The 15,445-nt window shown below is 49.1% G+C and overlaps 1 protein-coding gene across 1 annotated transcript in view; it reads left to right on the top strand.

The window, feature by feature from the left end:
- Dnajc11 (DnaJ heat shock protein family (Hsp40) member C11) overlaps positions 1-15,445 on the top strand; it is a 51,158-nt gene that overhangs the window by 27,838 nt on the left and 7,875 nt on the right. Inside the window, exons 5-10 of the mRNA XM_005353666.2 lie at positions 8,558-8,686; positions 9,787-9,909; positions 10,369-10,442; positions 13,232-13,421; positions 14,015-14,100; positions 14,322-14,438. Of these exons, the coding sequence (XP_005353723.1) occupies positions 8,558-8,686; positions 9,787-9,909; positions 10,369-10,442; positions 13,232-13,421; positions 14,015-14,100; positions 14,322-14,438 (719 nt within the window). The remainder of the gene's footprint in view (positions 1-8,557; positions 8,687-9,786; positions 9,910-10,368; positions 10,443-13,231; positions 13,422-14,014; positions 14,101-14,321; positions 14,439-15,445) is intronic.

Genomic DNA, 15,445 nt, shown 5'->3' with positions numbered 1-15,445 from the left:
CACTTCCGAGGTGCCTTTCTCCAAAAGGTATTTGAAATATCTCACCAAAAAATATTTGAAGAAGAACAATCTCCGAGACTGGTTGCGTGTTGTCGCCAACAGCAAAGAGAGCTATGAGCTGCGTTACTTCCAGATTAACCAGGGTGAAGAGGAGGAGGAGGATGAGGATTAAGATGCATTGGTCTGGAATGTTTTGTATTAATTCATAAATAAAATTTAGGAACAAAAAAATAAATAAATAAATAAAGATAGGGTTTCTCTGTGTAGCCCTGGCTGTCCTGGAACTTTCTCTGTAGACCAGGCTGGCCTTGAACTCACAGAGATCCGCCTGCTTCTGCCTCCAGAGTGCTGGATTAAAGGTGTGAGCCCGCACCACACCACACTACCCCTGACTGCTCTCTTATTTTTTAAAGATTTTCAAGAAAATTGTTTTATAAGGCTGAAGAGATGGCTCAGGGGTGAATGTGCCAGTCCCGACAGCTTTGGTTTGATCCCCGGGGTCCGTGTGATAGAGTTGATTCACAAAAGCTGTCTGTCTTCTGACTTCCATGCGTGCACACACACTAAATACATAGAAAGTTTAAGGTAATTGTTTAGGTTTCCATGACAAACCACAGCCATCAGTGTGAGCCTGCTGTGGCTCCAGCCTGCTCTGTGGAAGTGGTTAGAGTCAGGAGGAAACCCACTAGAGCCCGTATGTTTGTTGGCGCTTGGTGGCAGAGGGCCAGAGAGGGTCACAAGCAGAAGTGGGCTGCAACTGAAAATGGGACAATGGGACTGTGGCGTAGAAGGGACAGGAGCCTGGTTGATCCTGTCTGGGGATTTGTCACATGAAGAACTGGGCTTTGGAAAGCAGTCCTGTGTTGCTCCTAGGCTGCGTATCTGACTAAAGGCTACTGTGTGTGCAGTCATTGTCAGCAAGACTTGAATTAAAGGCTGCAGCAGGCTGAGGGTCTTCGAATGCTGATACAGTCCAGTTTGCTCCCCCTACAATTGTAAAGTCTAAGTCTTGGTTCTGAGATAATGCAATGATTCTGTAGCTGCTCTTGTCCTCACAAGAGCTGTCCGAGGCCAGTGCAAAAAAGGCCGGCGTCGAGTTGCTCTCAGCTGCCTGCACCACTTCTGCTGCTTTATACAAACCAAACAGCACGACCAGGGCACCATAGAGAAACGAGAGCTCGTTTGTGGTTTTAGAGGCATGAGAGTTCATAGAGATGTTGGCTGCAGGGGCTGGGCCTGGCTGGAGCAGGAAGCCAAGAGGCAAGCAGGAGTCTTGTGAGTCTTTAAATTCTTCCCATCAGGCTGCACTACCCACTCCCCCTCAAACAATGCAGCCAGCTAGGGACCAAGGGTTCGATGCCCGAGCTGTTGTAGGCATTCTCATTCAAACCACCACATTGCCTGTGGGGGAAACTTTCGGTGAGTGAAGAGTCATCGTTGAAATCCTAGGGATCTGCCTCGGAAATGAAAAAGGGGGGCTTTTTATCCATGACCATTAATGAGGAGAAAGGACCTCTGCAAGTCTGTCAGCTGCAGTATCTGTGGACGGGACTCTCGCCGAAGACCTTTGCTGACTATGGGGGAAAGAAGCAGGGGCCATGGGACTGTGAACGGAGCTCTCTCTCTGCTGTCTGTGCCTGTCTGTTCTTCTGATTGGTTTGACTGAAGAAACAGGAAACTGGGTGGAGTCCCATGGACCATTGGTCATCAGCGTCCAGGGGTAAAGTAAGAGTGTCCTCACTGTGGACACTCACACCCAGTCACGGGGATCTGGAGCTGCCTGCTGCACACAGTCTTTAGACACTGATGGCACAGTTAAGTGCTCTACACCTGTTGGCAAACCGCAAGCCATCACAGTGTGCAGCCCAAGAGAATGTGCCTGGTTCTGCCCAGTGCTCAGTCTCACCAGTGAGTGCCTAGATTTACTCTCTGCTCTTTACAAAACAGGCGGGACAGCTTCGCTCTAGAGCAGCCTGAAAAGCCGGCAGAAGCTTGCTAGACAAAAGGCAGTGCAAGGCTATGGCTTGACTTGTAGAGACGGAAGGCCCACCTACCTCAGTCCTTGGCTATGGCTTGACTTGTAGAGACGGAAAGCCCGCCTACCTCAGTCCTTGCTTTCCACTGTAGTTAGGGCTCCATTCAAACAGACAAAATTACCAAAACTGGCCAAGTGGGGTGGCACACACCTTTAATTCCAGCACTGGGGAGGCAGAAGCAGACAGATCTCTGAGTTCTAGGCCAGCCAGAGCAATAGAGAACCAAACTTGTGATTTATTGGAGTTGCTGGTGGTGAGGATTAAAGTAAATGGTTTTTACTTTCACGTGACTGTACTATAGGGCAGTTGATGGACTTGGACAAGAACCTGCACACTTTCAGTCAGAAGCTTCAGCTAATCTCTGACCCACTCGGTGTGTCCAGCAAAACTGATAGTTTGCATTAGCTGTGTGTGCTGTGAGAAAACATGGTGTTGGAGGTGAACAGTCATTGTGAACTGCAGGCCAGCCTGTGGGCACACAGGAAGGAGATCCTCCTCTGCTGCTGCAGCGGCCCATCTGGACCCTTGTCAGCCGTTTCCAGAACAGTTCATTCATCAAGCAGGTTGTTGCTGGAGCCCAGCATTCTCCTTGGCTCACTCTCACTGCTCTGGTTCAGTCGCTTTCCATAGTTGTGGGTCAGCACCAAAGGCTTTTGATCTGTAGTCACCGGCTCATTGGAGTTTTCAATTATTAAAGCTGAGAAGTGATAACTGGACCTTAGTTTTAGACTTCTAATGTCACTTGTCCTTTGCTGAAGCAATTACTTGGTTGTCAGTGAGAGTGTCAGTACTTTATGACAGGTCTTGCTTATGGCCTGGGATGACCTGGAACTTGTGTTCCTCCTGTCTTGGTGTCCCTGGTGCTAGGATTTCGGGCCCATACTGCCGTGGGCCTTGCTGAATATATACTATTTGAAAAAGTCACCGCACTGGGCCTGCACCTGTGTTTTTATTGTAGAATTGTTGAGAAAGGAACCAGAGCCTTGCACATCCAGGCTCTACCAGTGAGCTATATCCTCAGCCTGCAACAATCTGAATCCTTCCCAGGATTTCTGGGGTTGACTAGACTCCACTGGCTGGCTCTAGACTGCACCTCCCTGCAGATGTAGTTCAATGGCTCCTGGGTCTTAACATTCATAGATTTACTGGACCAAGTGTTGAAGAAAGCTTACTTGATTGTTTGGGTTTCTTTGTTTTTGAGTGAGGGTTTTTCTAGGTAACTCAGGCTATCCTGGAATTTAGGACGATCACCCTGCCTCAGCTCCCCAAGTGATGGTATTCCAGCATTCAAACCCTGCAAACCAGATCTTCTTCAGCTGCAGAGGGGCCTGATCTGGAGTCTGCCCAGCTTGCTAGGTGGTCACCTTGTTGTGCGTGACTGGTCTTCCCCGAATGGCGTGGTCCAAAGACCCAGAAGAAGCACAGTTTCTCGTACTTGATCTTGAAGTCAACACCATCACCCCATGCCTTCCCTCCCTCCCTTCCCTTCCGTATTTTTAAACTGTGGTTGTGTATGTGTTGCTCTGGGGAGATGGAGCACCTGCGTGTCAGTCATGTTGGTGCCCACATGTGATTCCAGCGCCTGAGAGGTGAGACGAGATAAGTAGGAATTCAGAGCCATGGTTTATGTGAAACTGTCTCCAAAAAAATTATTTTTCCATTTAAAATTTCTTCATATTATAGCATGGAGGTGCCACTCATGGACATTTTCTTTTTTGCCTCCATTCTGAACAGTCTTTGTTCTTGTTTGTTTGTTTGTTTGTTTTTAAGACAAGCTTTCTCCGTAGAGCCCTGTAGAGTCTCTGGTGTCCCAGAACTCTCCCTGTACTGCAGGCTGGCCTTGAACTCAGAGATCCACCTACCTCTGCCTCCTAAGTGCTGTGCACTACCACTGCCCAACTGTCTTGAACCTTTTTGTTTGCTTTTTGTTTTTGTTGTTGCTGTTTCTCTGTAGGATTTCTCTGTAGCTTTGGAGCCTGTCCTGGAACTTGTTCTGTAGACCAGGTTGGCCTTGAACTCATAAGAGCTAGCTCCAGTACAGGCCCCAAAGCTACAGAGAAACCCTGTCTCTTAAAACAAAATAATAACAACAAAAAGAATGGAATGTAAGTCTAACTAATTGAAAAATGCCAGTTCCACCTACAGACTTTCTTGTCCAAAGTTGACCCGCTGAAAGGCCATCAACAGATTTTGAGCTATCCCTCAAGCCATTGGAGAACGTGTTCGGTTCAAGTTTTCCCATGTGAGCCTGCCCATCTGAGGATGTTCCTCTGTTTTCAGTGACTCCACTCCCCGTGGTGTTTCAACACTGATGAGTGTTTGGGCTGAGTGAGTAGTGCACATACCACTGATCTCAAAGGCCAAAAGTTGCCCAACCAAGAACTCTAGGCCAGTCTGAGCAAGGCAGCGAGAACCCCCACCTCAACAGTAGTTATCGTGGGGTGTGGGGCATGCACCTCTAATTTCGCACTAGAAAAGTTTGAGACCTTTCCAGGGTTACATGTGAGCAAGACCCTGTTTCAAAAGCAGAAAACATTTTTTTTAAAAAAATAGAAATAAAAATAAAAGTAATAAATGACAATTTAAAAGGTAGTCGGAGCCAGGCTTGGCAGCTTGGGGTGTCGTCCTAGGTGCTTGGGATCAAAAGTTCAAGACCACCCTGAACAACTTACCTTGTCTTTCAAAGTGTCTCGAGGTAATGAGGTATAACTGAGTGGTCGGGAACTTGCCTCGAATGTACTGGAAAAGAGGGAAGGAGAGAGAGATCTTATACGTACATCTTTCTGAGAAATTGAAAATTTGATACTTTTTTTTAACAAAACACGGTTTGATTTCGTCATTGAAAAGTGTATCATGACAAGTATAATGGTAACAGCTCGTCCATTTCTCAGGAACAGCCAATGCCTTTTATTTATTTCTGATGACCAAGAGGTAAGAAACTGACAGAAAAATATCAAAAAAAAAAAAAAACAAACTGATGCTTAGTGACATTACGAATTATTCAGGTTACGGGGTTCGTGGACGGAATTTTCTTGGAGCACAGCACAGTCAATTGGTTGCTGTTATAGAATGGAACACTGCAGACAGCAGCCAGATGGCCGAAACCACAAAAATATTATGTACTCTAGCCCTTCACAGACAATGCCAGCCCTGGTGGCATCCTTCAGCAGATGACAGAAGTGCTGCGGTAGGTCCTCAACAGAGCAAGCCCACCTCCTCTCCCAGCTGCCACACCTACCCGTCACTGTCTGATTGTGACAACTCCTGGCCATCTGCCACCCAGAGGCACATCTAAGGCTGCCCACCATCCACTGAGCCTAGAAGGAGTTAGCTGTACCAAGCAATTTTGTCAGCAAGCACCACATGGGCCATCTGAGGCAAGAACATGCTGTTCCATTTCATCTTGAGCTAGATGGGAGGAGCTTGGGTTAAGAAGAGCGCTACTTCGAAACCATGAGGACTGGATTCCAGCACTCATGACAAGCTGGGCATGAACATGCCATGCCTGGAACCCCAACTCTGATGAGAACAACAAGAGGGTCACTGAGGTTTGCTGGGCCCCAGCCTAGCCAAGAAAATGCCAGTCCTGGGCTTAGGGAGAGACCCTGCCCCAAAGAGTAAGTAGAGAGGAATGGAGGAGGACACCTGCTATTCTCTCCTGGCTTCTTCATGTGCCCAGGCCAGGTGTGTACATATGCACGGGCACACAGCAAATAAATGAACACCTTCTAATGCCAAGACCGTGTGACTAGGAGAAGAGTGGGGACCTTGCTCGGCATTTCTACTGCCTGCATGTTAGATGTGAGAAATAGGGACAGAGTCCACTGGGGGAGAGGTGAGTGTGACCTGTCACGCCCACTCTGCTGGGTGTGGTGCATGCGTGTGGAAATCAGGATAATTTGTGCCAGTTGGTTCTTTCCTTCTGGCATGTGGATTCTGGAGATGGAACTCAGAGAGTTAGGTCTGGCAGCAAGTACAGCCATTATACACTAGGCCATCTCGCCAGCCCCCACTGCATCTTATTCAAAGCAACTGTTGCTGCTGGTGATACGTTGGTAGGATGTCTTGGCTAATGGCTAAGCCAACAAAAACACGGTGAAGTTGGTATGGTCCTAGACAAACTTCACATGGCAAACCCTCTGAGGCTGCCTATCTGCCATTCAGGTCATAGGCCAGCCAGGGCTATATGGCAAGCAGAGGACAGATTTGTTCATCCAGGGTTGGCTGTGGAACCTGCTCTGGGGCCCTGTAGCAGCACATCCTGGCAGCTGTGTGAAGCAGATCTTCACTTTGTAGCCAGGATGAGAGGGGAGTCTTCCAAGCACAAAACTAAGGACGAACATTTTTTCTGGGGGCCAGTGCTCACCATGTTACCTAAGCTCTCTTGACCTCTGGGCTCAGATGCTACTTTTGCCTTAGCCTCCCAGCGCCTGTGCTCGGCCCCTAGTGACCTCTATCTGGGCTCCTCCACTAGGTGCCCTGAGGCCATCACTCGTGTCTGTCATAAATCTGTGCTTGCACACCTCCCCTTCCTGGAGACACTGCGTTACTTGTTAATAGTTTAAAGAATGTATTTATCTGTCAGAACTCTGAGTAATCAGGTAGCACACCCGAAATCCCAACCCTAGTGGTGGAGGCAGGCGGCTCAGGAGTTCAAGGTCATCCTCGACCTTGGCTGCGCTGCATCAAGCACCCTGCAGGAAGTGGGTTGTGCAGCTAGAGTGGTGGCTTGTTAATCCCAAATGAGAGTAGAGCCATTAACCCCAATTCTTTGGTCAAACTTTGCAAGTGTTATTTTCTGTCAGACAGGGCCAACTCCCCAAAGCAGGGTTTGAGAAAATAGCATCAAAAACAGGGAAAGGTGATGTTAATATAGCCCAAAAAACTGCAAGACTAGGGTGGTTTCAAGGGTTGGGGTATTTCCAGAGGAACTTTGGTTATGTAGGAACTTGGCTAAACATTTCATAATTATTTGGGAGAACATCTTATCGGGGTGAAGGTTAGGATATAGGGTATAGAACGTGTCAAATTCCAGAAAATGTGGGTTTTTTAATATTTATTTATTATGTACACAATATTCCGTCTTTGTGTATGTCTGCAGGCCAGAAGAGGGCACCAGATCTCATTATAGATGGTTGTGAACCACCATAGGGTTGCAGGAATTGAACTCAGGATCTTTGGAAGAGCAGGCAATGCTCCTAACCACTGAGCCATCTCTCCAGCCCCAGAATATGTGTTAAGACATAGTCAAGCCCAAGTTTTAAAGAAAACAGGAATGAACTTATTTTGACCTTGTAGCAAGATGGCTTTTAATCTTAAAATGGGGTCAGGCTGGTCCGTCGGTGTGTCCTGGAATGCTAGCACCTGAGAGGCAGGAGCATTGCTTCCAGTTCAGTGCCAGTGTGCATAGTGAATTTATGTCAGCCTGGGCCACAAAGTGGGTACCTTGAGAAATAATAAATAGACTGAAGAGAAATTAATAAAAATGTGTGTGGTTTTGTATGTGTGTACAGTGTGTGCACACATGCTGGTTTAAGCTAGACCTATGAGAAAAGTCTTACATGCTGGGTTAAGATAGAGCCATGAGAAAAGTCTTAGAACTTTGAAAGAAAATGATAAATGTTGTTTGTCTTTCTGTGAAGGGTTTTGGCAGTTAATTTTATGTTCCCTTGACAGGATAGACATATCTTGAGGAGGGAGCCCTGACTAAGAAAATGCCTCCTTAAGACGGGGCTGTACACAAGCTTGTAGAGTATTTTCTTAATTAGTGATTGTTGTGGGAGGGGTCATCTCTGGACTGGTGATCCTGGCTGAGCAAACCAGTAAACATGATCATGACCTCTGCATCAGCTCCTGCCTCCAGGCCCCCACCTTGTTTGAGTTCCTGTCCTGACTTCCCTCAGTGACGAACTATGATACGGAAGTGTAAGCCAAGTAAACCCTTTCCTCCTCATCTTGTTTTTGGTTGTGATGTCCTCACAGCTACTAGTAACCCGAACTAAGACAACCAGTCAACAAAATTTTAACTTAGTATTTCTTGGAACATGCTGTCTTGTATTGCTCTCTTTAGTTTTCAAAGGTGGAAAGGTGTGTAAACACCCATGTACAAATACTGTGTGTGCACATTGTGTACCTGCTTCCTGGTCTGGAGGGCGCCCTTAGATCTCGTAGAATTGAGAGGTGGTCTTGAAGTAAAGGTGCTTAGTCCATGTGGCCGGCTGGTGTCTGGGTGATGTTGCCAGGGACCTGTGTGATCCCTGCATGCTCAGGTCATTGGCTTTCTCTCCCGTGTCTTGTCCCTCTGCAGGTGTGTACAGGCCAGCTCTTCCATAGAGCTGGTGTTTGCTGGCTCTAACATTCCAAGGCATTCCGCAGCTTTTCATTTGAACTGTGACATTCATGCTTCACAGACTTCGTGGAGCACTGTCCATGTGTGAAGTCAGATGCCTAAGCACTCCACTCAATGTTTTCATTCCACAAACACCAGCACTTCGTGCTGACTGCGTGTTTTTCTGCCCCAGGGAACCATCAGCGTTGGAGTTGATGCCACTGACCTTTTTGATCGCTATGATGAGGAATATGAAGATGTGTCCGGAAGTGGCTTTCCGCAGATTGAGATTAATAAAATGCACATATCCCAGTCCATTGAGGTAAAGCACAGACACCTCTCCAAGTACAGCATGGGCCTGAGTTAATGAGGCGCAGTGCCGGAGCAGCTGGATGGGAGTGGCTCGGGGTTTCTCATCGTTATTTATGAAAGGCTGCAATTAGCCACTGAGGGGGGGAGGGGGGTGAGAGGACTTGCGAGCATGCTCCATTTGGCCTTGTTTGTTACTGCATTGCCCCCACACACAAGGCAGCTGAGTGTTGGCACTTAACTCCCAAGGTCCCGGGTCTTGCCAGTTAGGAGTGCTAATGGGGTAAGCATAGATGCCTAGGGTCGTAGTCATTTTAGGAAGGAAGGCAGCCCTGCTGGCAGATGATGCTCAGAGCTAGTCTAGGTTCTAAGTACTTGACTGTGAAAGACAATAGCAGCTCCGGTCCTGAGCCAGGGAATTCGAACACCACCCTTTTGTCCCTAGATGCAGTAGGGGCAGGCCATTCTATTTAGGACACCAGGGTCTCTGCCTACACAGCGTCTTCATTTTATTATCAAGTGCATGAGCCTGCCCCGTGGAGTTAAGGCTAAGAAACTTGCTGTTCTTGAAGAGCCCTTAATACAGCCATAACCCTGGTGGCAGGCTGGGAGTAGAAAGCCCAGACAACACATTGTGGGAAGGCACAGGGTCAGGGTCTCCATGTAGCTCCTGCCATGGCACACTAGACCTGGTGTTCTGCCACTCTCTATGGGTTTTGGGGATTCTTCTCTTGAATTTGTGCAACTCAAGAGGTAACTCAGTAAGTCGAGTGTCTGCTGATAATCACAGGCCGTGGACTGGATTCCCAGTGCCATGTACATAACATCAATGCATATGGCTGCGTGTCGTGGCACCTGCCAGCGCTTAGGAGGCAGAGACAGGAGCATCTCATCCCACAAGGAGGCTAACTCATCTGTGTAGCCCCACAGCCAGGGCTGTAGTGAGATCCTCGTAAAAAATAAATAAACTACTGCTTTTGTGGGCCCCATGCCATTGATATGAATTAGGAGAGCAGAGCGGTTGGGAGGCCTCCTGTCTCTGTCCTCAAATGCCAGGTGACCTGTGTCCCCATTGCCTCAGTTCGCTTGCTACCCATGGCTGTCTTCCCTTAGGCACCCTTGACAGCTACAGACACAGCCATCCTCTCCGGAAGTCTCTCCACCCAGAATGGCAATGGTGGCGGTTCCATTAACTTTGCACTCCGGCGGGTCACTTCTGCAAAGGGATGGGGAGAGGTAAGACCCACTGGATTCTGGTGTCCATACATGGTCGGTCCCCTTATTGACTAGTCACATGACAAGCTAACCTTCACTGCCTGAGGGGGCTGTTGGTTGAAAGTCACCTGGACTGGTAGTCAGTGAGGCAACCGGGAGAGTGCCGGAAGGACTGATGTACCTCTCCATGGGGCCCATGTCCCATCTGTCACCCAGGAGATGTGGCAGGTGGCACCATGGTGGGGAGGGGTGTGGACTACCAGTCTCCTTCCCTTCTGACTTGAGCCAAGGGAGGTCAGAATTTAGGACTGACATTTTCTTTGGCGGAGTAATTGTCTACAGTCTGGGGCAGAGATGGTACCGAGGTGTTAGGAATCTGCTGGTCCTCTGTTGGGAGCCTGGCCAGGTTCATGCTGAGCCCTGGGTTGCTGTTGTAGAAAGAACACCAGTAATGCTTTCTCTGTTTATTTTTCCAAACAGTTGGAGTTTGGAGCTGGAGACCTCCAGGGGCCTTTATTTGGTCTCAAGCTGTTCCGTAATCTCACACCAAGATGGTAAATATACAAGATAACTCCTTTTTGGTGATCTGTGCTAACTTGTATTAGAGCCTGTGATGTCTTCTGATTGTGGACATTTGAAGTTACTGGTGCTGTGTGGGCTCAGTTGGACAAGTGCTGGGGCAGCCTGCAAGCTGAAAGAGCTCTGCATGGGAAAGCAGGCCTGGCCCACCAGGCTTCCTTCTGCACTGAGAAGCTTTCTAACGTGGGACCCTTTACCCTACAAGTCCCGTGAGGACCAGGAAACAGAATCTGTCTGTGGGACTACCTGGTGGTTGGACAGACTTGGCCACACCTGAGAGTTTTACAGGCTCTGCAGCTACAGTGATGACTCCAGGCTTTGGTCCTAGTTCGCTTCCCAGCTAGTGTAACACGGAATACCCTGCTGAGAGCAACTTAGGGGAGGGAGACAGTTCCTGGGGATAATTCATTCTAGGAGGGAATCACAGCAGCGGAACCTTGAGGGGATTGGTCACATCAATCTGTAATCAGGTCAGGAAGGCAGATGTGGTGGCGCACAACTTTAACCCCAGCACTTGGGAGGCAGAAGCAGATAGGTCTCTGAGTTTGAGGCCAGCCTAGTCTGCATTCCGAGTTCCAAGCCAGCCAGAGCTAGTCTGTCCTCTTGTACAGTATTCAGATCAGCCATGTCTCCCTCCCGGGCTCCCTCCTCCATGGCCAAGTCCAAGCCCAGCCCTGAAGTTGCTGCACAGAGCCAGGTGTGTAGTGACACAGGGCAGTAGGAGGATGTTTTTACTCTTGGCTTTTCGGGGGGGGGGGGGCACCACCCAGTTCCCAAATAAATCACATGGAGGCTTAGTTAGCAGTGTCCAGCCTTAGCGTGACTTGTTTCTTGCCAGCTTTTTTAACTTCTGTTACTCCGTCTACCTTTTGCCCTGTGCTTTTCCTGGTCTCTTCTGTAGATCTTTCCTTTGACTCTTACTGTGGTTTGCTCGCCCATGATGTCCTCCTCCTCTGGCGACTTCTCTCTTCTATATTCTCTCTGCCTGCCAGCCACGCCTGTCCTTTCTCCTGCCTTGCTATTGGCCGTTCAGATCTTGATTACACCATCAGATGCTCTAGACGGGCAAAGAATCACAGCTTCACAGCGTTAAGCAAATGCAACATGAACAAAAGTCGCACACCTTAACATAATATTGCTATCTCTGCAGGGATAGGTAGAGGCCGGGAAATCAGAAGTTGAGAGTCATCCTCAGCTTCATGTGGAGAGTTTGAGGTCATCCTAGGATACAGAAGACTTTGTGTCAGAACAAACAAAGCTGCTGGGTGAAGCCAGGCTTAGTGGTATGAGCCTCTGATCCCCACTGCTCTGGAGGCTGGTGCAGTAGTGTTACAAATTTGAGGCTAGTGTGGACAATAAAGTAAGACCCTGTCTCCAAAAGAAAATAGGAAAGGCAAACATGGTTGTAAACGCCTGTAATCCCATCGTCTGAGGGGTAGGAACAGGAGGGTCAGGAGTGCAAACCTGCCCTGTGCTGTGTAGCTCATCGAGGCCAACCTCTGGCCTATGTGAGACCCTGGCCCCCAAAGCAGACAGCCCTGTGCAGTGGTTTCGATCTCTGTCCACTGCCTGCCTTGCTGATCGCAATTTTCCTCCCTTTGGGACAGAACCTGGTATCTCATCCCTGTCTTATTTCAAGGCTTCTCTAGCTTTCTCTTGGAACTCTACCGATGACGTTCTCTCTGCTGGCTCCCCTGGCTCCTGTAGGGAAGCAGGAAAATACAGCCTTTCTCTAGCATGGCCAGGTCTCGTGGAAATCAAGAAATAGGCTCTTTTTAGTCATTTTGCTGGGGAAGTATAAAGTATTATACTGGGAGTATAAAGTAACCCTGATTAAAAGTTAGTGTGTTTGCTGGGTGGTGGTGGTGGTACATGCCTTTAAGGAGGATCTCTGAGTTCCAGGACAGTCAGAACTACACAGAGAAACCATGTCTCAGGGGGGAAAAAATGTGTCAAGTGTGTCATGGTTACCTTAATGTCACAGTGTTATCTCTAGAGCCTAGAAAGTCAAGAAAGAGATGGCTCGACAGCAAGCGGTGGGTGTCAGGCTGTGCGCCAGACACCAGTTATTGTCAGCCTGCACCCTGCAAGCTGACTTCAGAGTCCTTCCTGGAAAGCTGATTTTCAACAGGATCCCTGGGCAGGTTTTTAAAATCAATAAGCCATCTCTGCAGCATTTAAGAGTACTTGCTGCTCTTGTGGAAGACCTGGATTTGATTCCTGACACCTACATATCAGTTCCCAAGGATCTGCAACCACAGTTTCAGGGGATCTGACAGGCATACACAGGACACACATACCTGAATGTAGACAAAAACACAGAAAATAAAATCTCTTTAGTGTGTGCGTATCTGTGTATGTATATGCATATGCACATGCTGGGGATCCACCCAGGACTTTGACTTGTACGGCACATACCTGCGGTAGGTGGCGCTACTCTTTGTGATGAGTTGATATCGTTTGGAGACTGCTCATGCTCCAAGCCCGTGCTGAAGAAACCAGAAGGCTGCACATCAGCCAGGTGACTTCAGCATTGAGCAGAGTTCGGGGAGCACTGTCCTGAGCCACTGTGTTGAGAGTGTCACCAGAACTACCTTCCAGTGGCTCCAAACACAGCATGTAGTGCTCTGACAGAGTGGATGGTGGGAGGTGGAGCCGCCAAGGAGGATCCTGAAAAGACAGGCTTCTCCTCTCTCCTTACTTGGCTGCTTTCCTTGCTGAGAGTCTGTGTCAGCTGGACCCTTTCTGTGTCCCCCACCCCCAGCTTTGTGACGACAAACTGTGCTCTGCAGTTTTCATCCCGTGGGATCCGGCCTGGCCTTACCACTGTCCTAGCTCGGAACCTGGACAAGAACACCGTGGGCTACCTGCAGTGGCGATGGGGCATCCAGTCGGCCATGAATACGAGCATCGTCCGGGACACCAAGACTTGCCACTTCACTGTGGCCTTGCAGGTGGGTAGAGGAGCTGCAGTCTCTTGAAGATGCATCTTGAGGCGGGTATCTCCGTATAACCCTATACCCTGTGGGGCAGTTCTGGGTTCACGCAGCAGTGACTGTGGCCTCTAGTGAGGAAGGAGGATGTTCCCAAGTGGCTGTGCTCAGATCATCTGAAGTAACAGTTTCACGTCCTGTCAAAATGGTGCTCTTGAGTCCTGTGGCCGGGCAGAGAGAGAAGCTGGTGGGAAGCAGGTCCTGGGTTCCTCGTCCTAACTCAGGCTTACCAGAGGTTTGTGTTTTCATGAGAGGCCAGTAAACTGCATTTTCATTAGAAATCAGTTCTCTTACAGTTGTGTGCTTCATAACATTCCTGGCGGTAGATTTCATGGTGAGACCATGTCCCCCAGTGGTGAGATTCACACAGTGGCAGATCACTGTCATCTCTCAGCATGTCATTACACAATAGCGGCTGTACTGGCTGCTGGTAAACACTTCCACACCTGCCCTGATGAAGCTCCCTTGGCCAGGTGCCCAGCAGCTGTGGGCAGCTGGCTTCATCGTCCAGAATGGTAAGGCTTAAATGGCCTCCTTGCACTTCCCTCCCTCAGCTGGGGATCCCGCACTCGTTTGCACTGATCAGCTATCAGCACAAGTTCCAGGACGATGACCAGACCCGGGTGAAAGGGTCCCTCAAGTAAGTCTGAGCTTTGCTGGCATAGAGGTGACCCAGTGCTGTGGTGGGCACCTGTGTATCGTCATCACTTCTGTGATGCTCCCTGATTGCCCCATCCTGGCATTGGCTCCCATGGGTGATGGGTGGGGGACGGGAGGGAGACACAGCTCTGTTCCTAGCAGCTCCTGTGTGGACGGGAGGGCAGGAGGGAAACATGCCTGCAGCTGTGCTCTACCCCCCAGGGCAGGCTTCTTTGGGACAATAGTGGAGTATGGAGCTGAGAGGAAGATCTCCCGACACAGCGTCTTGGGTGCTGCTGTGAGCATTGGTGTTCCGCAGGGTGTGTCTCTCAAAGTCAAGTAAGTTGAGCCTGACCCTTGCTAAGCGGGGATGAGGGTTAATTCCTCAGTGTGCCTTTGCTTCTGAGCTGCATGAGCAGAGGTCAAGGGGCATAACCCAGCAGTGAATTGGGAGAGGCCTAGGCTCTCCTCCCTCACACTTCACCAGGCCTGTCCAGTGACCGCGTCTACACCCACGGCCACCACAGGCATCTGCAGCATCAGACTCTTCCTTGTCTGTATCATAAGAACGTGCACCCTTTCCTCTGCTCTGCCCAGTTCCTCAGTCGTGCTGTCTGAGTTTGTTTGGGTTTTTGATGATTTGTTTGAGATATGGTCTCACACAGCCAAGGCTGTCTTGGAACTCAAACTTGGGATCCTCTTGTTTCGGTTACCTTAGTATTGAGATTTCAGACATGGACACTTCTAGCTTCTGGGTTTGCTCACTTTTCTGTTGCACTGCAGTTGGGCCTCCTTCAACCACTTGGGCATCATCCTTCCCAGCAGAGGGCAGCTGTCCGTCCTCTTCTGCCTCTCCTTCCTCCCTATACTTCTCTGTGCCGGGATTCTTGGACAGCAGGCTAGAGCCCTGCTTTTGTTCCTGCCTCCCAGTGGTGGCTCTGTGGGGCGCAGTCCTTGTCTGTGCAGACTTCCACAAGTGGCCCAGTCTGGCCTGTGTGTTTAGTACCGGTTTTGTATCTGGATGGAGTTCTGAACTCCCAAGGGATGGCTGTACTGTGTTTTCAGTGTCCTTGCCTCAAGGGCCCATCTTGGCCTGCTTCCTAAATCTCTAGCTTATATGCATGGTGCCCCTCTGTATCCATGGATATCACATGTATGGATTTGAGCCACCAGAATCAGCAATAATGGAGAAAAGGTCACAGACAGTGCAGTATGGCAACTGTTGATGTGGCATTCGTGTTCAACAGGACCAGAAGTCAATGAAAGATCTTGTCTAAGAAAAGAAAGGTGTGAACAACTGCTTGGGAATGACACTTGAGGGGCTGGAGAGATGGCTCAGAGGTTAA

This window comes from Microtus ochrogaster, chromosome 10 (genome assembly GCF_000317375.1).
Source record: "Microtus ochrogaster isolate Prairie Vole_2 chromosome 10, MicOch1.0, whole genome shotgun sequence".
Classification (NCBI taxonomy): Eukaryota; Metazoa; Chordata; class Mammalia; order Rodentia; family Cricetidae; genus Microtus; species Microtus ochrogaster.
Note: the sequence above shows the minus strand (reverse complement) of the source record. Positions and strands in the feature narration are given on the sequence as shown.